Below are 25,985 nucleotides of genomic sequence, written 5' to 3' on the forward strand. Positions count from 1 at the left end.
ATATATAGTAGGAACAGTGCAGAATACGCCCATTCTTTTTATATGTGAGCCATAGCGTTAAATCATTTATAGCAATATTCCCGGTGATTACATTTAGATGCAGTTAGAAATACCATATAGGATTTATGATTTAATCAACTTAACATAGGGGAGTACCCTTACTGCTATAAAAATATGAAAACTGTTGTAAAAGGTGTGACCAGCCTGCGTTTGTGACAGACCACTGTTAGCTCGGCAAACTGTTAGCTTGTGGCTTCGCGCAAACGGTCACACCCTCATTTTGCACCGAAAATAATTGCAATTTGGTAAATAAACGCGACAATTGGAAACAAATCGGCCAGGAGCGGGCGAAACTGCAACCCTGGATTTGCGGAAGCAGCTATGGTTGGGAAAAACTTCAAGGCTCTAGCGCACTTCCACCGCCTGACCGAGTACATAGTTCAGTGCAAGCACTGCGACAAGACGTTGTCCTCCAAACACACATCCTCCAACTTGACGCGCCATTTAATCCGGAACCACAAGCTCCTGGCCCGCACGATTTTCGCCGGCGAGGAGGGTAAGATGCTGGCGGAGCTAAAGGACGAGCTGGAAGCATCCGCCTCAGAGGACCTAAGCATGGAGCTCACAGAGGGCGAGGGCGAGACCAAGTCTGCGGTGCGCGGCATCATGAGCGTGAAGCGGGAACAGGAGCAGATGGAGCGGCACAGCCAGGAGGAAATGCGCAACAAGGTCATTGGGAAGAACAACAAGCTTTGGGCCCACTTCATCCGCATCTCTGAATTCATGGCCAAATGCATGCATTGCGGCAAGACGCTTTCCTCGAAGCACTCCTCCTCCAATCTAATGCGCCACATCGTGCGTCGCCACACCAGCCTTGCCAAGACGCTGAACCACTCGCACCAGCACCTCATGACACCCAAAAAGGACTCCTACAGCAACCTAGAGCGTAGGCATGCGGCTGATCCTCTGGAAAAAGTGAATTTTGACGATGTGGACAGCATCATCGAGAAGGTGGCCGATCACCTGGACGAAGAGGTTTGTCCGCGGGCCACTCCCTACCCACTTACTCTCTACATGCTTTCGATCTCTGGTTTAAGGTCACTTCGATTTCGCTACAGGAACCCTTCTACGAGTACGTGGTGGACAACTCCGACTCCGTGGTGGTGGACAGGTGCGAGGAGCAGGAACCAGCGGATATGCAGAACATGATTCCGCCGGACAGCGCCTCGTTGGCGGAGTCCTCCACCCAGCTGGACGAGAAACTCAAGGCGGAAACGATATACTACAACGAGATGGCCGAGTTGGCCAGGGCCAAGCGCCGGCTCATCGATCTGCAGACCAAGAAGCTGCTCCTGGATATGAACGTGGTGGACAACTAGCCCACCGACGATTGGAACGGCTTGTATTTGTTGGTGGATAAGGCGGGCAATATGATAATTTACACTTAGGTTTGATTATACTTTAAACGACTTTATGATCTGTGCATTTACTGTGCGGGGGTGGGGTAATGAAATGGAAAGTGAAGGTTTTTGCAACAACAGCAATGAATTACATGTTATGCTATGTCCTTTCTTTAATTTATAAATTTTTTTTGTAAAAACTGCTAGCGTAAATCCGTAAATTTCAGCTCGAAAATAAAAATTCTTTGTTACGCTTAGAGTTATTAACAAACTGTACATCAGTTATGTGGTATTAATGAGTATTTGCAAGTTTTCGGTTTCCTAATCGCTGGAACTATTTACATGTTCAAGTGGGAGCACTGTACTTAAACGGCCCAAAATAACGGATATGTTTATTATCAGATTACAATAAGATGATTAACTCCAAGCTATGGTCACACTCTTCGATAACTTCCAATATCGAAGTAATTCTGAGCCCGATAGGTTTCGCTAATTATCGCAACAAAACAGGCTGAGTTTTGTTTACTTTTGCGAAGTTTCGTTCCGCATTGTAAAGCATGACAATATTAAGTTTTAAGCATGACTAGATATACACGCAAAGACCCAGGCTCTGCTTCAACTCCATATTCCAGGGAGAACAGAAACGTGAAACCGTCTTATGATGGTATGTATGTCAGGTATTTGATGCACCCCCATAACAAAATTGAGATCTCTTAGGTTCCCAGGGCTTGGAACGCTCATCCTGGGCGCATCGCAAAAATTGTGATAACTCACAGGAGTCAGGGAGTAGGGGAGGGCGCTATGGAACTGTTCAGCGAAGATGCCCAATTAGGAGCGTTCATCTTCAGCGTAAGCGAAACGGATCATTGGACGCAAATGGAAAGAATCTCAAACGGTCCAGAGGTGCGGATGAATCCCATATTTCGGATTGGAAGTATAAGGAGTTGATCCAGGACAACCTGTCAATGGCCCTGGTGGATGAGCTCCACCCAGACGGCTGCTTGCTCTTCGAAAAGTGGGGGGAAATCGAGAGCAGGCTGGCGGACATGGTGGCGGATAGACTAACGGCTGTGCCGCAAGGACCCAACCCGCTGCTTGACTCGTCACTTTTTATCCGGGGCCACCGGGTGATAAGGTGCGAGGACGGCTTTTCCAAGATCTTCCTAGAGGATTGCATTGAGCACTTAGCCGACGAATGGGATGGATTACGCATTAAGCTTGTTCACGCCAGCGAAATACCCAGTCCCAGTCAAGCGGACCGGGAAGTAGTACAGGCACAGCGGGCTGAGCATACGGAGCAGACGGTTGAGAACTCGTTTGGCTGGACACTACCTCGAGGAGCTCAATTGCCCGAAGCAGTGATCCATGAGATCCAGATACGTTTGCAGAACAAGCAAAGAGGCCATCAGCTGCGCTTCCTGATTAAGGATGGTCCAATAACCTGGAAAGTAAATATTGGTCGAGGAATACGAGTGCGCATAGCGTATTTTATTCACGCAGAGGAGACGACGCGCATGGAGGAGACCAATGAGGTAGAAGTGGAACAACCAATGGGGGCAGACAAACCAAAGAATATCAGGCAAACTAAGGTAGCTTCTCAGGCGGAGGAGGTAACGCCATCTAATGTTGAACAACAGACCGAGGTAAACTTATTCGGCTGGATAGTACCTCGAGGAGCTCAGTTCTCCGACGCTGCGATCTTAGAAATAAAGAACGGATTTCTGCACAAGTCAAAAGGACAAGCGGTCCAGTTCCTGGTTAATGATGAGGGAAAATCTTGGAGTGTGACCATCGGAAAAGACTTTCGAGTACGCATTACACAAGATGTACCTGTGCATACTGAGGTAAACAGGGAACAGACGGAGGCGAATGTGTCAGATTGGATAGTACCGCCAGGAGCTGAACTGTCTGAGGCTGTGATCCAGGAGATTCAGTCCCGTTTGCTGAATAGAAATAATAGGAATCGGTTCAAATTCCTGGTAAGGGATGGGCTTAAACGGTGGAGAGTATGCATTCGAGGAGGTCAGTTTGTGCGCGTCACCCCACAAATTCCCCCCCTGCAGGAGATGGATCCCTCGGACACTACGGAGCAGGACATCACGGATAAGTCGATGGAGATGAAGCCGATTGAAAATACGGAGCGCTCAGAGGATGCGGCGCATGCGAAGGACCTTAACCAGACTGAAAATGTGGAGCAGGCGGATCAGTCCGCTTGGATCTTACCCCCCGGAGCTGAACTGTCCAACAAAGCGATTCTGCTCATCCAGGAGCGTATACAAAAAACGTCTCGCAAAGGTCGGTGCCGATTCTTGGTCAAGGATGGCGACAGCTTGTGGAGAGTCTTCCATGCGGAAAACCAACCAGTTCGCATCGTTCCACACAATTCGGACCTCAAAACCACGGGAGACAACAAGAAATAATAGCATCTAAAAGGTTAAGGGATTTGGGAAAAACCTAAGATCAGATTCAGCTGTGTATTTTCTGATTTAACTTTATTATACATAGGAAAACGAATTTTATGAAACCAATAAATAATTGAAGGAAAAAACTGGACTTCTTGTTTAAGTCTCTCTATGGTTTGAGCCACCGCTGAGTTTCTATCATAAGTTTCAACCACTTAGAGTTACGGTTCTTTTTTAGGCATTTTCTTTCTCCGATGGTAAAATCATTGTGGTTATTGTTTAGCTCTGGAAAACCAAGACGTATTAAGTGCCACAATGTCCAGTAATTGGATAAAGAAGGAGCCCTCCTTTTGCTATAGGGAAAATATAAAGGTTGAGCAACCTGACGATGGTAAGTCGCGTGTTGTCTGCCTTCTCGATGCTAACTGGTCCACTTGCTCCTTCAAGATCGGAAGGACTCTCTCTGGCGGCGTTGTGTGAAATCCGAACCCCCTGAAGAAAAGCCCAGCATCTCGTCAAAGATAAAGAAAATGATAAAACTAAATGATAAAATCTCTGATGCCATAAAGGCGAAGGCCAGGGCCAGGAAAAAGCTAAGGAAGCAGGCGAAAGCGGCGAAAGCGGCGGTATCAACGGATCCCAGGAGTGCGGTTAAAAAGAAAAAGAAGCGTACGAAGCAAAAGCAGCAAAAGCAGCAGGCGCTTAAGATGGCAAGTGCCCCCAAGAAGCCAAAGGGTCCAGGTCCTTTTAATGCTGGCCATCCCAATGGATCAACGAATGACAACCTGACGATGGCCCTGGTGGACGAACTCCACGAGGACGGCCGTCTGCTCAACGAAAAGTGGGAGGAGATCGAGACCAGACTGGCCCACATGGTGACTGACAGAGTCTTGGCCAAGCCAGAGGGTCCTGTCCCGTCCTTCGACTCATCCGAAGTGATCCGAGGCCACCGAGTGATTAGGTGCGTCGACGGCTTTTCAAAAATATTTCTAGAGGCATGCGTTGTCACCATAGGCGACTCGTGGGATGGAATGCGCATCAGGCTCGTCCATGTCAGCGACATTCCGTGGCGACCTCAAGCGCGCATCTGGTTGCCCCACGGTCAAACGGACCACAATCGCATCCTGATCTGCTTGAGAGCGCAGAACCTAGACGTAGACATGTCCGACTGGTCCATCCTGAGGGCGGAGGAAATTTGGAAGACGAGTCAGGCTTTCCTGCTCCTCATCAATCGCAGGTGTATCCCGCAACTGGAAGCAGTGGACTACAAGGTTCGCTACGGCATAAGAATGGCCAAAATCGACGTTTTTTTAAGCGAAACAGACGTGTTGCCAAAGGAGGAAGAGACGTGAAGACGTCGTGAAGGAAGATTTTCCGCACTCCAGTGCAGTCCGCCATTTTTCTTAAGAAGCATGAAATCCTCAGGCTTAAAGCCATGTTCATTAGCATACAGAAATATTTAAAAAAAACACTAATCTAATAAATGTACATTTGATATTAGATTCCAAATTGTAGACTACATTTTTTAAATTAAATTTTAATTTCAAGCTGTTTTTAAACTCAACATTCGAGGTGGGAATACCCCTTATGGTTTTGGGATATGCTAACTTATTAGCAGAGACCCCAACCAATTGGCCTGTCAACGTGCGTGGTAATTCTTCTCAACTTTGCTGTGGTCACACTGTTTCCACAGCATTTTATTTCATTTCGCTTCATCGGAAAAATCGAAAGAAAATCCCTGTAAAACGGGCCACAATCTTGAAAGGAAGATGTCCAGCTTTTCGCCGAACCAACTGCGCCAGTGCGCCCGCTTCACCGGCACTCCCTGCACACCGGACAAGGAGCACCAGCTGCGGGAGCAGATCCACAGCGAGCTGGCGAAGATTAAGTACTGCGCCAATCCCACCTACGAGTGCAGCCTAATGCGCATCGAGGGCTACGAGTACTGCATCCGGCACGTACTGCGCGACCCGCGCTCCAACTACCGCCAGTGCTCGCACGTCTACTCGAACGGCAGGAAGTGCATCAACGCTGTGGCCAAGTACGACAACAAGAAGGAGCAGATCCTGACCACCCTATGCTTCGAGCACAACCGCCAGACGCAGCTGCAGAAGACGCACATGAATGTGGGCCGCATTCGCAGCCGCGTGGAGACCAATGAGACCTTGCTGCACAGCCTGTCATCGCACATCAATGTGGAGGACATAAAGCCAGAGGCTCCCAAGATCGAGCCTGATGATGATGAAATCGATGTGGTCTCACCCCATGTGACGCCATTTGGTATGTCGTGATGATTGTAGCTTAAGCTCAAATCTAACTTTCCGGACTTTCAGTCACCCAAGATCACCGCAACTCCATTGGACATGTTGTGGAAAGCTCACGCAAGCGACGTCGAATTCTGGATTATGCTTCTGATAGTTCCAGCAACGATGCTGATCCACCCTGTCTAAGGAACACCGCCCAGGACATTGAGTTTTACGAATCTGACTATGAAAGCATCGATTCGGAAGATGATGATCCACTGAAGTAAGATTTTACTCATGTGTATTAGTGTTATTTGGGGTATAATTAATTTTGGCTTCATTCTTGTAGACACGCTGGCGTCTTTACGCGCGCAGAGGCAGTGAAGATTGCCGAAACAAAGCTGATCAAGCTTCAGGGACTTTATCGTGAGCAGATTTCATATCTCCAGAACGTGCTGAAGCAGAGACGTCGCAAGTACTTGCACGACATACGACGCGAGCGAGAGCTATACTGTATGTATCAATTGCCCTTAAATTTGCCAAAAAAAGTGTCTAATACCTTACTTTCAGGTAGCATTCACGACCAACTAAAGGACACGCCACACGAGCGAAAGCTGTACGAACAGCTCAAGGCGCTGAATAGCTATCATCGTCGCCAGGGCGTGGAGGCAGTGCTCTACAAGAAACTGAAGGAGAAGCGCGCTCGCGACACCTTGTACGCAACCAAGTCGTCGAGCAACCCGAAGTGCGTCTTCACCGAAGGCGGCGTCAAGTGTGGGGAGCGAACGCTGCCCTGCTGCAAGCACTGTCGCAAGCACATTCTGGAGGATAAGCGCCAGGTCCTGTTTCGGGCCTGCGGCGTGGAGCGGAGTGGGGTGGTCTGCCAGGAGCCGGTGGCTAGCATTCTCGAAGACTCCAGTTGCGTACTGCACCTGACTGTGGCGCCGGCTAAGCGCCAGTATATACAAAAGGTGCGTTGATCAATAACTAACCCAACCCACGCCATAACCACCACACGTAACTGCTTAGATATACCAACTACCCACACCCACTCACTCATTGCCATAAGTTGTGTTGCACATGACTGCTGAAACTAAAGTAAGCGAACTGTAAAACAGTTTGAACAAACAATACTGCGTAACTAGTATTTAGGCTTGATTTGTAGTAAAGCTAAGTATATCTAGAGAAACAAACACGAAACACATGTATATAAGTGCTAGTACTGTCTAAGTCTAAGTAAGCCTTTTGTGATCGACCCTGAATAAATTGCCGACCTCTCATCCCCCAGTTTTATGAAGTTCCAAGCACTCCGCCGGTAGAAAGTATTTTCGCAGCAGGCCGTGGTCTCGATAACTTTGTCGGCGAAGATCCACGGAATGAGCCGCAGCCGGAGGGTGATGACCTTTTGGATTTTGCAAATGGTATATTCGATTTTGACCTTGACGCAGTTGACGATCTGGCAAACTCCTTCGACGACGATTACACCATGTTCCTGGACATGGACAGTGACCTGGGCTTAGCCATTGAAGATCGCGGTGCGGAGAGTGCTCCTGTAGACTTAGGCCTCGAGGAGGAAGGCGAGGGCGGGTCCAACGACTCGGTTGGTCCCGCTGAAAGTCAGAATCAAGACAATCTCATCGGAGGCAACTTAGAGTTAGAACAATCATCTATGCAAGACAGTAGCGAACTTAACTTTGACATCGACGAGTCGGAGAGCAATGTGAACGAAGTGTTGCGTTTGCTCGAGGGCATAGAACACATGCCCTGGTTCGATGCCCTCATGAACTAGTCTAATAGCATAGTAAACGTAATAACCCATCCTACTAACCACAATCCACCTGCTGGCCCAACGTATCAATCCTTCTCATGGCTGCCATTCACTTTACTTCACAGAAATGCGAGTCGGAGACCGAGGAAGAGGAGACGCAGTCCGCCAGCGTGAGTGCCGACATAAAAAAGGAGAAGGAGGACCCCTCGGATAAGCTGTTCACGAGTCAAGCCCTCAACGTGACCACGGCTCATGGTGAAGACAACAAAGGCGCCGTGAAGCCCAGAGAGTCCGCCCAAAACAGAACTAGAACTACTTGTTAGACCCCTCGTAGAGTAAATGTTTACTGTTGCAATCTTAGAAATCTAGATGTAAATCTCCAGCCCGAAAATGTCCATCGGTTTTGTACTCAGCCATTGTAGTTTTGGTGTTTTCGGGAACAAGGATCCCCTAATAAATAGGCACGCTTTAGTTTAAATCTATGAATTCACTTTATATTTATTTACATGTATTGGCTCTCCATAGTTTATACACTTTATATTAATGCACGCGCATTTATTCAACAATTCTTAGAGAAAACGCCTGCGTGTGGCAGTTTCGTAGATATATGGGAAATATGCACTCTGCGTTCGCTTAAAAGTAATGACTGTAATTATTTGATCGTATGCACAGTTAAATATATCAGTTATCAGTTCCTCCGTTCTGCATCTCCACTCAGATATTTACAGATTGCTTGTGCTATGATCATAGATTGATGGCAACCGCTCTCGTTGTTAAAATGCACTATTAAAATTACAAATTGGCAGCTAAATATATTAACAAAGTCTGTAATATGTTGAAACCAGAATAATCCTATTGTATTCCCTACAGTTCCGTTGTTGTCTCAACCTCCGACCTGTCCAAGTCGTTCAGATAAGAGAAGCCTATTTGGCCATAGTCCCTCTTGCCGAAGGAGACGTTCTCGTTTGTGCTGCTCAGGTGATTGTGATCGGAATTGGATCTGCGGGATAGAGGGTGTTACCATTGTGGATATAAACTTGGAATTGCGTATGCTATATATACCTTTGGAACAGCGGATTGGTGATGGGCACCTCTCCGCCGTACAGGCGATTGTTGAGCTGGCCATTCCGACCCAGCGTGGCGTTCATCAGTTCCGCATTGCCATTGAGCAGACCCACGTCGCCGAAGGTGTTGCCCCGCCTGCCCATCGTGCTGTAGGCATTGTTCTTGGCATTGGCCATGTTGTTGGGCCCGGTTGGGTCGATGTTGTAGGCGCCGTTCTGGTAGTGATTGCTGTTCTGGTGCTTGATGCGGCCCAAAGTCAAGGTGCCCGAGAGGGCACCGTTCGGCGGCGATCCCAGCGGATTGGCGTTGTTGCGGGTGTTCATCTCCAGGGTTCTGTTGAACGTGTTCTGCCTGTTGTTGATGGCCAGATTGTTGTTCATGTTGGCATTGTTGAGATTCTTATGGCGGCGCAGAGTGGCAATCGTGGCCGTGGTGGCATCCGAGTGCGAGGGACTGGACTGGCCACCACCGTTGGTGTTCTCCTTGTGCGTTATGTAGCTCACATTGTCCAGTGAGAAGGCGTGGTTCTTGGCACTGAAGTCCAACTGCAGATCGTCGTCCACATCCGGTGGCACTGCCATGGCGAGCATCTGGGTCTCGTACTCCTTCATGTTGGCTATGGTTTCGCTGGCACTCGAGGCCTGCTGGTTAACGATCACAGGATCGTAGCGTGGCGGATTCGTGGAGGAGTACTGCCGCATGCGCTGCTTAAAGTTCTTATATCTATAAAAAAGGGTATTGAAGTAAGTAAGTAGAACTATATAGAGGTTGTACTGTATGCCATCCACTTACTTTGACCACGAAATGCATATGTAAATGATGCCGATCGTGCCCAGGATGAGTATAACAAGTGATATGGCAATCAGAGTGAAGGGGAAGACTTCGTTGTCGATGGCTACGGCAGCTTTGACCTGGAAGTAACAAAAGTAAATAGATGTCCGCAGAAGATATAGTAGAAATAGTAGCCCACCTTGTGCACGTGTTCCTTTCTTTCCAGGGGAAACGATATATTCTCGGCCGTGGCTCTTGGCAGGGCGATGTTCAGCTCGGATCGCGCAGCTGGCTCCAGCAAAGTGGTGTCCACAATGCTGTCCTTGCGGCTGACGAGCTGCTCCGTCTTGGGATCAATCAGGTAGAACCATATGTCCGTTGCAGCTGGATTCTCGATCACCGAGCCGTTCTTGGCCAAGTACTTCTGACTGCTCATCCGCTCGATGCCGCTGACCAGTCCGGTCTTCTTGTCCAGCAGCTCCTCCAGCTCAGTGTAGTAGTTGCGTAGATCGCTGGGCGCGGCATTCGGGAAGGACAGTGCCATGCGATTGATGTCCGCCAGCTTATTGACCACTATCCTGGCCCTCGTGCGATGGGATCCCTGCTCCTGGCCATCGCTATCACGCGCCTCCACCAAAAACGTGAGTGGAAAGTCGCTCTCGGTCTTGAAATGCTTGGCTGTTCGCAGAACTCCGGTGTCTTCGGACATCATAAAGAAGCTGGTGGGCTAAAAACATCGATTGATAGGTAACCAAAAATAGCATTGGGTAATGTAATGTATAGAGTGCTCACCATGGTGACCCGGTTTTCATCGTCGTCGTAGAGAGTGTAGCGAACGGTGCCGAATTTCCCCGAATCACGATCTGTGGCTCGCACCTGCAAAATGGTTGTGTCAACATCCATTTCCTCCGTCACCACCGTGTAGAAAGTGTCTTGTTGGCCGCGCAGCCTATTGAACTCGAACTCCGGCGCATTGTCGTTCTCATCCTGCACTATTATCTCCACGGTGGTGGTGTCCTTCAGAGGATTGACGAAGTAGCGATGCGATGTCAGCCGCAACTGGAGTGTGTACGAGGTCTTGTTCTCGAAGTCCAGCGGTTGGATGAGCAGCAAGTTACAACCATGATCGGCGGAGCTCAGATTGAAGATGCCCCCCTCGTTGCCACTGACGAATTCACACCTGAAGGCCGGCGGCCCATCGCCGGATGTCTTTGAGTTCACTATCTGAATGAGCTTGAGGGTGCTATTGGCTTCCATTGACTCCGGCACACTGGTGGTGTAGCTGTCGTCGCTGAAGGCCAAGCCTATACTTTCACTGCTCATGCCCATTCCACTTTCCAACTTATTGTCCAATTTGATTTCATTGTTGCCGCTGGACAAAAGATGATGTACATCGACGCGCAGGGGCGCCACCGAGCTCAGTTGGGGTTCGCCCAGGTCATATGCCCGTATGTCCACCTGGTACTCCGTGTCCTCCTCCTTGCGCAGCTCATCCCTTATGCGCACTGCTCCGGTGTCCGGATCCACTTGGAAGTACTTGGGCGCCTTGCCACGTCCCACAATCTCGTAGCGCACCACATTTCCCGGCGAGGTGCCATCGCCATCGATGGCGGGCAGCGTGGCTATAATGGTGCCTATGCCCTGGTCATCATTTACGGTCACGGGATCGGGAACGGTTATGAACCTTGGGGGCAGATCGTTGCGATCCTCCACATCCACCACCAGTAGGATTGTGTCTCCTGGTCCATCGCCATCGTTCTCAATGGTTCCAATAGTCAGCTGGTGTTGCTTCTGGCTCTCGTAGTCCAATCCCTTGATGGTCCGCACCTCTCCGCTTTTCTCCGCCACCTTGAAGAGCTCCGCGTTGCCCTTCCGGAGCACGTAGGTGATCTCGGGCATGGAGTCGGGATCAAAGGCTTGCACCGTGGCCACCAGGTAGTTCTCCTCGTTCTCCGGAATGTGAACGTCGATGCGGGCATCGCTGAACTTGGGCACTTCGTCCGGAAGGTCGAGCACCATTACCGTAACACTGGCAGTGCCCAGTCGCGCATCCGGAGCTCCATCCTTGGCGGTCACCACGAACTTGTACTCGTTCAGCTGCTCGTAGTCCAGTTGCTTGGCGGTTAGGATCTCGCCCGATGTGGCATTGATGGTGAACGGTATGTCGGTGGGTATGGAGTAGGTGATCTCGGCATTGATGCCCTCATCGGCATCGGTGGCGTGGACCACTCCCACCGAGGCCTGCGCTTTGCCCTCCTCCACTTGGAAGACGTACGGCAAGGTGGAGGCCTCGAACTCCGGATTCTTATCGTTGATGTCCGTCACCTTGATGTTAACGGTGGCGCTACTGGAGAGACCGCCGGTATCCTCCGCCTTCAGGATCAGTTGGTAGCGCGTCAGACTCTCGCGATCCAGCTTTCGTATCACTATGATGACACCACTCTCCTGACCCACGGCGAACTGGCGCAGATCATTGCCCGATATGATGGAGTAGACCACGGCATCGTTCTCGGGATCCTCGGCATGTACCACTGTGACCGTGGAGTTGATCTCCGCTCCCTCGCTCACCTGCACCTCGTAGATGGGCTTCTGGAAGCGCGGTGGCTTCGTGTTCGGTCCCGGGGTCACGCTCACCTCAACGATCGCCTGGGAGGAGAGTCCTCCGATGTCGGTGGCCTGCACCGTGATGCTGTACTGCTCCCCGGCCAGCAGGCGACCCTGGGTCCTGATCTCGCCCGTCGTCTCGTTGATGGTGAACTTTTGGATGCCGTTGTTGGACACATGGTAAATGGAGTAGGTCACCACGGCATTGGGACCCTCGTCGTTGTCGCTGGCCGTGACCTGGGTGACCAGCCGGCTCTCGCTCTGATCCCCGGCTGTTATCGAGATGGGCGCCACCATGGCCAGCTTGGGCGCATTGTCGTTCACATCCCGCAGGTGAACTGTGAGACTGAGTGGAGCACTGGCCGCATTGGTTTTGGGTTCCCGGGCCACCACCTGAAACTTGAAACGTCCTGGCGCCGGTGGGTCGCGGTCGAGGTTGTCCTCGTTCACCACCAAGATGCCATCGCTGGTCACGTTGAAGGACGGTGTGGTCAGCTCGTAGATGTAGTCTGGCTTCGGATCGCTGTCACTGAGGTCGGCGTCTGTGGTCATGAACGATATCGGGTTACCGTGCGCGTCCAACACCCTGGTGCCAATGGGCGAGTTCTCGTCCACGTAGCCCTCCGCTTGGGAGGATGATATCACGGGCGGATTGGCGTCCACGGGCTTCACGAAGATTTCCAGCTTGGCCGTTGTGAAGCGCTGTGGACCCGGCGAAACCTCCTCCGCTTTCACTATGATGTCATACTTCTTCGCTGTGGATGTGTCCACAGCTTTCGTTTGCTTCAGCACTCCGGTGTTCTCATCGATCTGGAAGTAATCGGCGTAGTTGCCGGGCATGCCGCTGGCGAAGCTGTAGCGGATGGGCGAGTTTATGGTGTCCAGATCCACTGCCTGAATACGCTCGGGCAGCACCGTCAGCACTCCTAGTAGGGATCCAGCTGGCACGGATGCGGAGTACTCCGGATTTATGCAGGCGCCGTCGAGCGAAACGCATCCGCTGTAGATGAACGATGGGTCCAAGTCGTTGGAGTCGGCTACATTGACCGTCAATGTTGTGGTCGAGGAAAGGCGATCAGCTGTATTCCGAGCTCGATCCTGAAAAAAACCACATACGAGTAATTCATTACAAATGGAGCAAATGGTCGTTCCCCTTCTATTGAATCTCTAATTTCGGAGTGAAAGGTACTGGGAGCCATATGAAATGGCAACGACTGAAAGCCGGTAAAAGTAAGCACTTAATTGAGGTCTTTCTTCGCCAACTTTAATTGTTATAATGCCCAAGACAGACAGCCTAATTAAGCCTTTGTTATATTTAAATTATTAGGGCTTCACTTACCGACGCCACAATGGTGAGATAGTAGGTTTGGATCTTCTCAAAGTCCAAAGTCTTGGCCACCGTAACCTGAGGAAACGAGAAGCTGTAAAATATCTGATCCAGTCAGGTGAAGATTGGGTTGGGACTCACTTGACCCTGGTGGGGAAAGGATATGGCGAAGGTGCCGTACCCATCCGCACTGTACTTCTCCACATCGGTGGAGTTGGGACTGCCCTCGGCGATGAAGTACTCGACCAGCCCATTGACACCTGCGTCCTTGTCCAGTGCCTGAATGTTCCGGAAAATGGTGGTTCCCACCGGAGTGCTCTGTGAATTGGGAAAGAAGAAGATGTGTTATAGTCATAAGCTTGGCTCATTGGAATGCCAGTTAATTCGACATGGGAAGCAGCGGGTGGCATTTGCTTGGAGAGAGGTATTCACCGCGCCCAAGAACCGAAAGTGTTTCCTGCCCCATTAATACTCGCAAGTGAGTAAGTGGTTTCTGGTTCAGCATGATGCAGTGGTGCAGTGGTGCTCCCGCGTGCTGAATTCCTAACGCTTCCCATGGAACCCAACTGGGAGCCAACGGAAACTGGCGGATCATTATTTCACTCGCATTGTTTTTGGAGTCAAGTGGCTGCAGTGGATCTTCACAAAAGCCTGCTGGGCTGTTATATAACGGTGGCCGAAGTTAAGGAGCAAGTTTGCCACTTGGAGAACGAGATGGAGATGGAGCTGAAGTTGGAGCTGAAGCTGTGGAGTTTGCGGTCTTCCCACTCCACAGCTGGCGATTTAGTACCCAGAATTGGCAGACATTGTTCATCTGCTGAACTTTGCGATTTGTTTTCGGTTTTTCCGCTAAATGGCATGCACGCTTAGCTCATCTTTTTCGCTTTTCATAATTTTGTAGTTTCTTAGTTTCGGCATAGCCCAGAGCTGCACAAATTCCCATGACTGTGGCCATTGATGCTGCCCCACACACAGATGCCATATACCAGATACTCACTGAGGAGGTATAATTTATCTCGGCTCTTGTAATTATTTGCTAGCGCGACGGCGGGGGAATATGCGATGCTGTTGTCTTGTCCTCGCCTTCGCCGGCTGGACAACGGACGCAGTCCCTCGGGAGTGTTCGCCTAAGCCGGCAAGTGCATACCAATTATATTCCAGTTTGACTGGCAGATCGCCTTATAAAGGGACCTGCATCCCGATCTATACTACAATGTAGTGCAGGTAGCCCTCGCTTTTGTTTATTCCGCACCAGGCTTCCTAAACTTCAAGGCTCCAGCTCCAACTTCAGCTCCAACTCCAGCTCCACATTGTTAAATAAATTTCGTATGGGCGAAGCTTCTGATTGCGAATTCCATTGAACGATTTATATTCAGCCGTGTTGCATTGTATTGGCTTGTAATTTTATGAGGGGTTCTTTCAAGGTTGTATATATATATATAGTTATATATATATAGATCCTATGATTTTCATTTGCATTTTAAAATGGCCTCACATGGTGCGAGGAAAGTGATTTAAGATTAGAATGTCTTAATAAACTAATCTGCTGGTAATGATTTCAATTTTCAATCAGCTGCAATTTCCAACTCTGCAATTGCTCATCGTTCTTTTGAAATCCAACACTTTAACTGATTATTCTACGGTTTTTATGGCCTAATAGGTGTGTGGCTACTTATGTGAGGTTTCTCCCATCGTACAAGACTACAGTAATGATCTTGCAGGGGTTCCTATGTACCATTCTCTCTCTTTTGTCTTTTTGCTGTTTGCCAACTTAGCTGCTTTCTAATATGTCAACAGTTCTGTAATTGAACGTTATTAGTCTAAATACGTGATTAAGAGCCAGCAGGCAGTTCAATTGCAACTCTTGCCGCCGATCTCAAGAACCCCTCGGTGGGGATTCTGATGCTGGGGATGCTGTGCCACTGTTGAAACTGGGAAAACTAGGCAAACTGTGCAAGCTGTGCTAACTGGGGATACTTGGATGCTTGGGTACTTGGATACCTGGATACTGGGCATCCGACATGCTATTGTGTTGCCGAAGCGCTGAAAACATGTTCACTACCACTTCATTAGTGTTCAGTATGTAGTTGCTGCTGTCGCGTCGGGAAGACTATGCACATTCACCTGACTCATGCACTGGAAGAAACTACAGATCCTGATAGCAGCTAAAAGACTACACAGGGATATATATCACTGCCAGACGCTGGCAGCTAATACAGATCTGTTATAACACTTGAAAAGCTACTAACGGAATACAAGAGCTGCAAGAGTCCTAAAGATTGAATCTAATCTTAGAATTTAGCCCCGATTTGCCGCAGTGCACTTGTGACTTCCTCCAGCGTGACAGTCCGTTTGGCACCCGGTTTCGGAGGAGCCAGCGGCACTACGGCGAGAAATGCGGGCAACTTTGGGGCGACGAAATGCTGATCGTGCGCACGCTGGAAAATGTCCACTTTCCACTTGGTGGAGTTGGTGTACTTGGTGCACTGCAGCACCATTTACTCACCTCGGGAACGGTGACCTCGTAGGGCGTGTTCATGAAGCGCGGCGCATTGTCGTTTATGTCCGACACCCGAACAATAATGGGAATGGTGCGCTTCTTGCTCGTCGACCTGGTGGTGCAGGAGACCTGGAACGAGGCGGGCAGACATGGTTCGTGGATACCTGGCGATGGAAAGTGCAACCGTAATGTGGTGTACCTGAAAGACGATGTGGCTGAGATTCTCCTCGTCGCGATCCAGGGGTTGCAGCAGCTGCAGCCTCTTTCCGTTCAGCTGGAAGATTGGCTGGCCTTTGGGGAAGACCAGATTCAGGGCGATCTCCGTCTCCGGATCGCCAAAGATTGGCAGCTCTGGCGGCGTGGTCGGCTGTCCGATGACTGCGGAAAACGCATAAATAATAAAGTTTGGAGTTGGAAGCCGGGAGATCTAATAAACAAAGCTGGGTTATTGGTACAAGTAGCGCCAAAGCGGCAAAACGTATTGACAGGAAAACGCGAAAACCGAGAAAATCGAGAAAAACTGCAGACAGCAGCCTTTCTCTTTGCATTTGGGGTCAAGTTGCAGCGATCACTTGCGATGTGCACATAAGTGTTCATATGTACAAAAGTGTGTGCACATATGTACAAGTGTATATAGTGTATAAAGTGCATATAAGTGCATATTTGTGGGCATCATAAATGCACGAGAAAGTCTTCCAATTGGAAGCTCTTGTTATTTAGCGACTCTTGTGAGAGCCAAGTTGCATAAGGAAGCATAGCTGCCGTATTTTATGATACCTATTAGTCGTATGTAATAGATTTAGTAGTAGTGCATCTCCAGGAGTAAGGAGATATCCCACTTCCTCACATTAACAGCATGTACTACACGTCGTATGAGCAATATTTTAATGGCAGTTCTTGACCCCACATTCCCGCGGCTGCCAGAGCTAATTAGACAAAAAAAACCAATTAAGGTACTTAGAGGTGCACCTCAGCGGCATGTAAATTACACAATGTATCTACGAAGTACACATCATTTCTCTGACCGACGGACGTGCTTTTCGTTCTTGGATGCGATGTGATGGGCTGGCTGCCTATGCGCCTGAACACGTCTAAAATTATAATTACGGTGTTGCAGCTTTCGTGCTTTTGGTCTATGATCTTGAAGTCGAGGTTTTGTGTGAAGAGCATATGGCCATTCATGTTTTAGCATCCACGTAATAGATTTAACGCCGCCGTTGTCTTAAGACTCATATTTCCAGTTTAAGGCCATGTTAAATGGCTTAAATGGGTTTGGCTAGTCGATAAGACGGCCATATACATTGTATTTCTATATAATCCAGTATAGTATATAGAAGTGTAGTTATACTTACACGACTCCCGACTCTCCTCGATGTCCAGGATGATGTTCGTCTGCCCCGTTTCCACTTCGCACATTTGCGACTTGCCCAAAACCGCCGAGCAGAGCAGGATTAGCAGCCCAAAGAAGCCCAGTCCCTGCTGGGGAGTGAGGTTCCTCGCCGCCATGGCCATGTTATCTGCAAATAAGAGTAAACAAATACGTTTCTTGTAACTCATGCATACATCTATCTGCCGATTTAAATAGTACTTTTTGGCCTACGCCAGTGGAGCCCACACAGTGAATCTGAATAGTCGCGAGTGCAGCTCGAAAAATGCCCTCTGCTCTGACTGCTGACTGCTTTTGTATGCAAAGACGGCTTCTCATGCCTTAAATGGTGTGATATCAATATGCAATAAACAATTTAGCCAACTTGGCGTTGTCCGAATATACACATCGTATTGTATATGTAGTACATTCGCGTATATGGGCTGTGGACTTGTGGAAATCCAAGATGCCCAGTTTCGAAGCTCCAATAAATACCAAGTTGGTGTCGAAACTGTTGGCCAAATTGAAAATAGCTTCGCAGTTCCGTTCGAGCCGATCAAACTACTTGCAAACCACTTGGTGCAATATTGACAGAGAGAAGTTCATAACGGTGGGCTCATAAATTGGCTAATAAAGTGGCAAGCCAGCCTGCGCAGTACCTCGCGATCAGGTGCACATTCTGCCCATTTTTACAATTTTTACCATTTCTGCCATTTTTACCCATTTCACTTATTCTTACCCATTTTATCCATTTTGCCCACCTCATCTCATCGAGCGCCTAAATGGCCAACTCGCCAACTGGCCGATCAACTTTTGCGGCTGCAACTGCGGCTGGCATACAGTTAGAACCTAGAGCTTGGTAGCTGGGAGTTGGTAACTGGGAGTTGGTAACTGGAAGTTGGCCATCCTATGCTGCGGCTTCTATCTCTAGGTTGCTGCTCACTGGCCGCAGATCGGCGCACATCCGCTGGCTTTCTGGCTTTCTGGCTTTCTGGCTTTCTGGCTTTCTGACTTTCTGACTTTCTGGCTTTCTGCTCCATCTGCAATCTCCATTGAAGACTCGTTGGCACCAGGAGCCACTTGCAGCGTATCCGTTACTCGGATCGTTTGTTTAATGAAACGGATCGGAGCTAATCTTCTGGCTTTCCCGCTCTTTCAACCACCATTAGACCATTAGATAGTACCATCCATAGGACCCAGGTTCCAGGTTGGGCTAGTTAACCGAATAACTCATAAAGTAGGGAAATGAACTCTAAGCGAACGCTCTAATGAGCAAAGCGATATTAAAACATTGTATAGCACCAATTTGAGCTTCTAAACTGATTAGATCTGCATTGATCAGATTAACAGACATGGCTGTTTTGGCCATAAGTAATTAGCCAATTACAACCATTGTCTTCGATGGCCAAATGCAATTCGATTTACGCAATTAGCCCGCACATAGCCAAATAAACCAATCAAAATGCCCATTATTTCGCAACGATTTATTTAATTTCGCCAAAGTGTGCTGCAATCTCGAATGGAATCAAACTTGTCTGCAAAACGCAACTGCTGCTGAAATTATCTCCGAAATCATAAAAGCCCCGATCGCCCATTGCGCAACTTAACTCACAAGTGCGAGATATCACATTGTATTGATATGGGGGCTTAAATGTTCGATCGTGCCGTTCCTGCTTCCATTTGCGAGGAAATCGAGAAAATCGAGGAAATCGGGAAAATTTGGAAAATCGCAAAGCTCACGAATAGCGCTGCAAGTCCTCCGCTTTCACTGAACGTATACAAAATGCCATTTTCCATTTCCCCCGCATAAACAAAGCCCGCGATATCGCGAAGCTGCAGGAGATTGGAGGAGCTGGAGAAGCAGGAGGAGCACGAGGAGGAGCTCGGCGGTGGCCACAGAAAGTCAGTTGCTGATTATGTTCAACCGGAAACTTATAGAAAAAGCCGAATGTGCCAAACTGGTTTGCAAAATAAACGAAAGCCGAGCTATCGCAGTGCTTTGAATGCCTGTGTTGTATGCTGTGTGTTGTGTGCTGTGTGTTGTATGCTGTGTGTTGTATGTGTGTTGTATACACTGTGTGCTGGGTGCAGATTCGATATGCGGCAAACCTGTTGCTTATTGATGCTGTTTTTGCCAACATTTTCTAGTTTTGAATGTGGTACAATACGTAGCGAACTTAAATCTCAAATCTGCTGGAATGCGAACGATGGTTGCCACACAAATCTTAAATAAACAAGAAAGGAACGCCAGCGTTTTGGGCACCAAATCGCTGCATACTCTGGTCCACCTGGGCACTTGGTTCCCCTGGATCACTTGGTTCCCCTGGATCACTTGGTTCCCCTGGTTCACCTGGATCACCTGGATCCCCTGGATCGGATCACATGTATGCACCAACGTTCTGTCAGCTCCAACTGCGATTGTTATGCTAATTCGGTGAGTGTTTTATTGTATTTTAATTTTATTGGACAGCGGACGCGCTCTTGGCCATACAAAGTATTGCTCTTCACGGATCCGTGAGATGTTTCATAATATACGGCATTTTATCAGCATATAAAGTATCTCAATCTGAGCGATTTATTTTGGGTTTCTATATGTTTATGACTTCCATGGGAGTGAATTGTGTATAGTTATGTCTACTTTACTTATACTCTTTGAATTGTATACAGAAATGTCTTTTTATACCTTTTGAATTGTAAATAGCAATGTCTTCTTATACCCTTTGAATTGTATATAGTTATATCTTCTATACCCTACATTTTATATAGCAATGTCTTCTTATACCCTTTGCAAAATGGCCATGTGTTGAGTTTAATGACTCAAAGTGCTTTCCACACTCTAATTCTAATCGTTCTAATGAACTCGACAAGTATCTTACAGCCAATTTGTTCGCAATCATTTTTCTTGATGATTAACTTAAGTGATTTGCCTTTTTTTGAGAAACGAAACTAACGAAATTCAAGCAACTGCTGAGTAACACAAATAATCCATTAGAATGATTGTCTTAAATGGCCAGCGTTTAAATAGCCAATGTGAATAAATTGCACTTACAAATATTTAAATTAAATCTCTGTATTAAAGACATTGAGCTGAGAATTCTTGGGTGACAATGAAATTAATCGACCTGACTTTCCGCTTTAAAAAAAAAAACGGTTAGGTGATTATGTTTTCTTCTTTATAAATGGCTTCTGGCCATTTAGCCAAATGAAGATTAATCTCTGGAGCCTGGAGCCAAGAACATTATTCAATCTTTGTCTTCTGGACTTCTCGCTTATGGATGGAGACTGAATAACTTAATAATAGTACGCTCTGCACTTACCGTTCGGTCTAAAGATGTAATATTAAAATAGCTGAATGTACTGCAGCTAAGTATCCAACGTGAAAAATGCAGTCACACGCCGTTAACAAAGGTGATTCTTGGTCCTCAATTACATTTCGGATTTAAACCATTCAATATGTGTTGTATCTGCGCAAAAAAAAAGGGGTAAAACTCGATTAAAAACACTCGCGACACAGATTTCAAAGCTTTTAACTTATTTTATGCATTGCTTTGTCATAAAACCCGTATGGAATTGGTTTTTGAAACTGATGATCAGCGGACAGGTTTGTGAGTGAATTTTGATGGCGTTTGCTTCGTGTTTTCCGCACTAGATTGAGTTTGAATTGCGTTTTCGAGGTTGCCCTCTTGGATTAATTAAAAGGCATAATAATTCGCGAAAAGCTGGCCAACAAAGCGGCGCGTGGGAGTTTGGTAGCAATAAAGTATCATGTAGTAAAAGTAGCATGGCAAGTCGATGACTATCTGTGTTTGCCTGTACAGTGAACACGACTGTGTAAGTTTTCTTACACAAATCTCGACATACGTGACCTCATTTGCCGATCTGACAAAAAACGTTTTTTGCCTGTTTTATTGACTGTTTTCTTAGCTGTTTTTTTGTTGGCTGTTTCTTGGCAAATGCCGCCGAAATCCCAATCGTGTTGTGTGTTTTCTACATGAAGATTAATACTGCGATCACGTTCACATTCCACATTAGTGTTCGTTCTATCCCTTATTTCTCCGCAAAAATGATGAGTTTTGTTTGTTTTTTCACTGCGAATGCTGCACTCTGTGAGTTGGGTAAACAAAAAAATTGGCAAGAGAAAGTCTTGCTTTCGGGGTTAAAGTTGTGTAGGTACAATTTTCAGATTTAATGATGGTTCCCTCGCAGATGGGCGCTTTGTTTGCCACTCGAGGCTTTTTTGTTATTCAAACGGGGAGATCATTTCACTGGCAGGGAGATTCGAATTCAAGATATAGTCTCAACTATATATGTATATGTACGATATATGCGTGGTATGCCCTTTTCAGGCTTCTGTATCTTCAAGTTGCCTTGGCTCCACACACATCACACACCACACACAGCCACACATCTCACACGTCGCCACAAACGGACCATTCTGAACTTTACACATTTTCTTGAGAGATAACTCTTAAAAAATTAGCTCTTGGGCATATTCATACCAGCTAGAAAACCGGTATCGCGCCAGCCACCTTATAGCGCTGCGTTTGGGGCACACACTCGTGGTACACTGCGCGAAAGTACGTGGTGTCGGCTCTGCGGTCGGTTCGGAACTGTTTCGCTTTACCTGTCTCGTTTCTCGCGGCAGCAGCAACAAGTGGGCGATACCACACCATACCATATACCACACCATACCACACCATACCATACCATACCAAACCATTCCCGATCCCAGGTGGAACGTATTGGAATCGAACTGGCATTCGCTTTTGCGGTAAAACTGGTTTTTCGGGGGTTACTAGTTTGCCAGCTGATGGATACCACACCACACACAAACACACACATGCGCAGTTGTGGGCCCAGTTTTCGAGTGCGAAAGGCTTCGCGTTTGGAGCACAGGTACTGCTGGCACTGCGATCCACGATCTGCAGGTGCATGTATGGCCAGGTATGTATGTGTGCGGCTAACATCTAACAGCGTCTGTTAAGTCAAAGGTAAATAAAAGACCACCATGTTCCATTTCCATTTCCAGAGGAGCTTAGTGGGAACCAGTTTTTCGGGGCTTCGGTGTGTCTTTTGTCTTTTTTCTGTCTTTTGGTGTCTTTATGTGTGTTTGTTTGGTTTTCTGTTTCTGTTTCAGCTGCACTGCACGGCCGTTTCGGTGTAAAAGTTTTTATTAAAATGTTTTGGCTGATGTTGCTGCGATTTTGTGCAGCCACTCCACTCTTCCCTCTGCCCGCCCACCAATCCACTTCAAAACACTCCACTCCACTCCACTCCATTCCATTCCACTGCAATGCAATGCAATCCAATCCGCGCCGCGATCCGGGGCATGAATGAAGTTCACCAAAGGGGCAGACAGCATTTTTGTACCTGTCGTCTGTTGGCCAGGGAGTCGCATATGCATATTCCGTTGCCATTTGGCTATTTGGACATTTTGCCATTGTACAATGGGACAATGCGACAGTTGCACTCGGCTATCCGCGAAATTGCCATCTCATTGGTAGGTGTTTCCATCCGAACACCGAGCGAATACCAAACCAAACCAAACTATCATTTCCATTTCCAGCCGGATGCCGCCAGAACAATTGAGCCAATATTGTTATATTGGCATTGAAAATGGCTCGAATCGATGGGATCACCTTTTGAACGTGTGGGTTACTCCAACAGCCACATATGATAATTTGCGTAGATCTTGTTCTTCGAAATGTCAAAACAGCACAAAAACACCAATTTATTGCATATTCATATGACGAGCCAAGCAACCAAACAGCTCTTCACCCAACAAAGTAGTTAGCTTCCATTCAAGCCAGCTAACCAAGATTAAGCCAAGTGCTAACTGGCCATTAGCGGAGTGAAGAAACTTCATCTTCTTCATAACTCACTTGAGGAGAAAGTGCAAGGGTTTTGCAGCCAGATGTATTTACGTGATTAGCTCGTTTTGCTGTTTGCTAACAAGCCACAGCCACTTGGCGCTCAGCTCCTCATCTAAAATCAGCTTAAACCCACTGTGCTGGGAATTAATTAAGGCTTAGCCCTTGGCTTCACTTCCCTCGTTACTGTGAAGAGGCAGTTTCTGGCTAAAATTTATTGGCTGGCTTGGATTACCATAATGTGTGTGTTAGCTTGGCTCTGCTCTTCCGGCTTCATCATCACTTTTACGATTCGAATGTCCCATTTGCCCATTTTCGCGATAATTTAAGCCATTTGCCGATCGGCTTACACATGTCAAGTTCGGAAAACAAAGTGCTAACTGTTTGCATTTGCATTTGCTACTCTAACAGGAAGCTTTTGGATTATGAACATTTTGGTAAAGAGTTTCATTTTTACCCATTTATGCTGACATTTAGCAAAAGTGTAGTTCACTGACCTGAAGTTACACGCTACTAAATTGTGGCCAAGACAGATTTGCTTGTGATTTTGGTAGTACCAAGTTGGTACTGCTGGTATATGCTGATACTCCATGAATACCGGATGCGAAAGGTTAAGCGAAATGTGTCAGCCAAAACTGTAAGGTTTCGCATTAACCAACCATCCTCAAAAGCTCGAATTGCTGGTGAGGCCAGTTTGAAATCAGTTTACCTTCCTGAGAACTCTCGACATGTGCAGCATAAGCAAAATAAATTGTATGCATAGCAAATATCGACTTGAAACGCTTTGTTTTTTAGCAATATTGCTAACAGTGGCCGCAAATGAGAGACTAGACTTATACTTCTTACCAAACTTACTAAGCCAAAAAGGGGGAAAAACGCAACAAGTCATTGAACGAGTAAAAAACATGCAAGCTGCTGGCTTAAAAAAAATATTACGTTATCAGCGCAAATGCATAAAGCGAATGAACTAATAAAGGCACATAATAAACCGCCCGGTTTCAAATTACTTTGGCAGCGGCAGAGCTCTACTTCTGCTCATAAGCAGCACTCACTCACCCGACTTATGATTGCAATTATAATTGTTAATTTCTTTTATTGCCCCGCCGAAAGCCTGAAAGCCTGAAAGTCGCAAGTTGCAAGTACCAACTGCATTGTTCTGCCCCCCCACATGCTCCCGTTTTGTTTTCCCTGGCCTGGCCAAATCATTCCTGGTCCGCTTTAATTGCTCCACCAGTACACTGCATGCCGCATTCCTATTCCTGGCCAGCACCACCATCACCACCAGCACCACCAGCAGCTCCAGCACCACCAGCACCACTGTACTGCAGCCCAGAGTCGCAGCAATTCGATTTGGGACCAATGCGCACCAAATAACCAAAAGATGCCTTGCTGGCGGACCGAACAATCACTTTGCCCAGATCAGTTTCGGCCAGGCCAGAACATATATATATATTTATATATATGTGTGTGTGTGTATAAACATATATATACAGATATGTGCACAGTTGCGGTCAGAAGAAAAGTACAGAGCGGATGGCGGATCTCGGATCTATAGGGTGGAAATTCAATCCGGTCTCGGCGAGAATGGGCAGCACATCTCCTGGATGCTCACGTTATGTGGCTTCCCACCTAAGTAACTGCAGAGTACAAAAATATGTCACCTAATATATAAACTATAGGATTCATATATAATATATATATATAACTTTGTTAACCGATACTTAGAATTTTGGATTGTGCTAGCAGCAATCTTTACCTACATATATATACCTATATCTTTACCCTATATATTTATAGGTATCTGTAAGTATTTGCTTACAGTGCACATAGCCGAGTTCCTAGCTTCCTGGCCGCAGCTGTACCCGTCCCGCAGCCAGGCCATTAACATTGCTTAATTGAATTAGATTCCGAATGCAGATTATGAGTACCATCGCATGCTCACTTCTTCGCTGGAGTATAGAATAGTACGAATTACGCCGCCACTTCCACGTCCACTTCCCAGGCTCCAGCTATCCATACCCATACCCTACCAACTCGATGCCCATACCAATCCCGGCCAGATTCCATCCCGATTCCAAGCCGATGCCATGCAAATGAGTGCGCGCTCAAATGGCCGCTTATAGGGCATAAAATACAGATTTGAGGTAATATCAAAGTATTGCCATACGTATGGTTCAGTGAACTCCCAGATCTAATTAGCCAAAGTTTTCGTACAAAAGCGGTTTCTGTAATCTAATTCGATGGCGTCAGCGGCACTTTGCCGACCACGAAGCATTTCTGTGGCCAAAACGAGCCAAGTATCTTGTACATTCGACTCGGCGCAGCTCAGCTCGATTCGAAATTCGAATGCACTGGCTGGCAGCAGCATTGGACCATTGGTATTAAAGGCCAACAATTGTGGCATGTCCTAGTGACAGCCTCGCCACAATTGCACCAATGTAGCAGTGGAATAGCTGCCCCACCAGCGACTTGCAACTTGGAGCCAAGCGTCGTGCTGGAGACGTAGGAGCTGCTGCTTCATTAGTTATGCATTAAGCATACGATATGTTGTACAAGCCGGCTACAATGGCCAAAAGGGTACATGGCCTAGCTGATTGGCTTGGTGTGGCAAGTCAGTTCTCCACATCTCTGCAAGTTATTAAAGAGTGTCTTCCAAATATTTGCCGTAT

General features: G+C 47.4%; 5 protein-coding genes across 7 annotated transcripts; 4 read left to right on the plus strand and 1 right to left on the minus strand.

Annotated features, from left to right (window-relative positions):
• Positions 1-238: 238 nt before the first annotated feature.
• Positions 239-1,657, plus strand: LOC120453588. Of its 2 annotated transcripts, none has more exons than XM_039638348.2 (2): positions 239-1,035; positions 1,098-1,657. In XM_039638348.2, the coding sequence occupies exons 1-2, from the start codon at positions 382-384 to the stop codon at positions 1,377-1,379; spliced, it is 936 nt and encodes a 311-aa protein (XP_039494282.1). In that variant the 5' UTR covers positions 239-381; the 3' UTR covers positions 1,380-1,657. The 2 variants fall into 2 exon arrangements, with proteins under 2 accessions (XP_039494282.1, XP_039494283.1); XM_039638349.2 differs by having other exon boundaries at positions 1,119-1,657.
• A 207-nt stretch (positions 1,658-1,864) lies between these two features.
• On the plus strand, positions 1,865-3,932 carry LOC120453378. Its single transcript, XM_039638053.2, has 2 exons — positions 1,865-2,064; positions 2,118-3,932. Exons 1-2 carry the CDS (start codon positions 1,980-1,982, stop codon positions 3,818-3,820), a joined length of 1,788 nt encoding a protein of 595 aa, XP_039493987.1. The 5' UTR covers positions 1,865-1,979; the 3' UTR covers positions 3,821-3,932.
• A 100-nt stretch (positions 3,933-4,032) lies between these two features.
• On the plus strand, positions 4,033-5,311 carry LOC120453869. The gene is made up of 2 exons (XM_039638774.1): positions 4,033-4,193; positions 4,250-5,311. Exons 1-2 carry the CDS (start codon positions 4,118-4,120, stop codon positions 5,152-5,154), a joined length of 981 nt encoding a protein of 326 aa, XP_039494708.1. The 5' UTR covers positions 4,033-4,117; the 3' UTR covers positions 5,155-5,311.
• Positions 5,312-5,470: 159 nt separating this feature from the next.
• LOC120451305 (KAT8 regulatory NSL complex subunit 2) lies at positions 5,471-8,299 on the plus strand. 2 transcript variants are annotated; one of them, XM_039634870.1, is made up of 6 exons: positions 5,471-6,082; positions 6,136-6,328; positions 6,395-6,558; positions 6,616-7,016; positions 7,334-7,852; positions 7,939-8,078. In XM_039634870.1, the coding sequence occupies exons 1-5, from the start codon at positions 5,572-5,574 to the stop codon at positions 7,832-7,834; spliced, it is 1,770 nt and encodes a 589-aa protein (XP_039490804.1). In that variant the 5' UTR covers positions 5,471-5,571; the 3' UTR covers positions 7,835-7,852; positions 7,939-8,078. The 2 variants fall into 2 exon arrangements, with proteins under 2 accessions (XP_039490804.1, XP_039490805.1); XM_039634871.2 differs by lacking the exon at positions 7,334-7,852 and having other exon boundaries at positions 5,475-6,082; positions 7,939-8,299.
• Positions 8,300-8,302: 3 nt separating this feature from the next.
• Positions 8,303-22,052, minus strand: LOC120451304 (cadherin-99C). Its single transcript, XM_039634869.2, has 12 exons — positions 21,946-22,052; positions 20,764-20,910; positions 17,433-17,597; positions 16,280-16,458; positions 16,087-16,209; positions 13,722-13,898; positions 13,593-13,658; positions 10,442-13,351; positions 9,849-10,376; positions 9,671-9,789; positions 8,876-9,601; positions 8,303-8,813 (listed from the first exon to the last, which is right to left on the minus strand). The coding sequence occupies exons 3-12, from the start codon at positions 17,590-17,592 to the stop codon at positions 8,678-8,680; spliced, it is 5,124 nt and encodes a 1,707-aa protein (XP_039490803.1). The 5' UTR covers positions 17,593-17,597; positions 20,764-20,910; positions 21,946-22,052; the 3' UTR covers positions 8,303-8,677.
• Positions 22,053-25,985: the final 3,933 nt, after the last annotated feature.

Source organism: Drosophila santomea, chromosome 3R, assembly GCF_016746245.2.
Source record: "Drosophila santomea strain STO CAGO 1482 chromosome 3R, Prin_Dsan_1.1, whole genome shotgun sequence".
NCBI lineage: Eukaryota > Metazoa > Arthropoda > Insecta > Diptera > Drosophilidae > Drosophila > Drosophila santomea.

Coding starts and splice junctions, on each gene's coding strand:
- LOC120453588 (XM_039638348.2), top strand. CDS start 382: ATGGTTGGGAAAAACTTCAAGGCTCTAGCGCACTTCCACCGCCTGACC. Junction 1,036..1,097: donor CCGATCACCTGGACGAAGAG/GTTTGTCCGCGG, acceptor CTCTGGTTTAAG/GTCACTTCGATTTCGCTACA.
- LOC120453378 (XM_039638053.2), top strand. CDS start 1,980: ATGACTAGATATACACGCAAAGACCCAGGCTCTGCTTCAACTCCATAT. Junction 2,065..2,117: donor CGTGAAACCGTCTTATGATG/GTATGTATGTCA, acceptor GAGATCTCTTAG/GTTCCCAGGGCTTGGAACGC.
- LOC120453869 (XM_039638774.1), top strand. CDS start 4,118: ATGTCCAGTAATTGGATAAAGAAGGAGCCCTCCTTTTGCTATAGGGAA. Junction 4,194..4,249: donor GGTTGAGCAACCTGACGATG/GTAAGTCGCGTG, acceptor TGCTCCTTCAAG/ATCGGAAGGACTCTCTCTGG.
- LOC120451305 (XM_039634870.1), top strand. CDS start 5,572: ATGTCCAGCTTTTCGCCGAACCAACTGCGCCAGTGCGCCCGCTTCACC. Junction 6,083..6,135: donor ACCCCATGTGACGCCATTTG/GTATGTCGTGAT, acceptor CCGGACTTTCAG/TCACCCAAGATCACCGCAAC. Junction 6,329..6,394: donor GAAGATGATGATCCACTGAA/GTAAGATTTTAC, acceptor TCATTCTTGTAG/ACACGCTGGCGTCTTTACGC.
- LOC120451304 (XM_039634869.2), bottom strand. CDS start 17,592: ATGGCCATGGCGGCGAGGAACCTCACTCCCCAGCAGGGACTGGGCTTC. Junction 16,210..16,279: donor TCAGCCACATCGTCTTTCAG/GTACACCACATT, acceptor GCCTCGTTCCAG/GTCTCCTGCACCACCAGGTC. Junction 13,659..13,721: donor CCTTTCCCCACCAGGGTCAA/GTGAGTCCCAAC, acceptor TCGTTTCCTCAG/GTTACGGTGGCCAAGACTTT.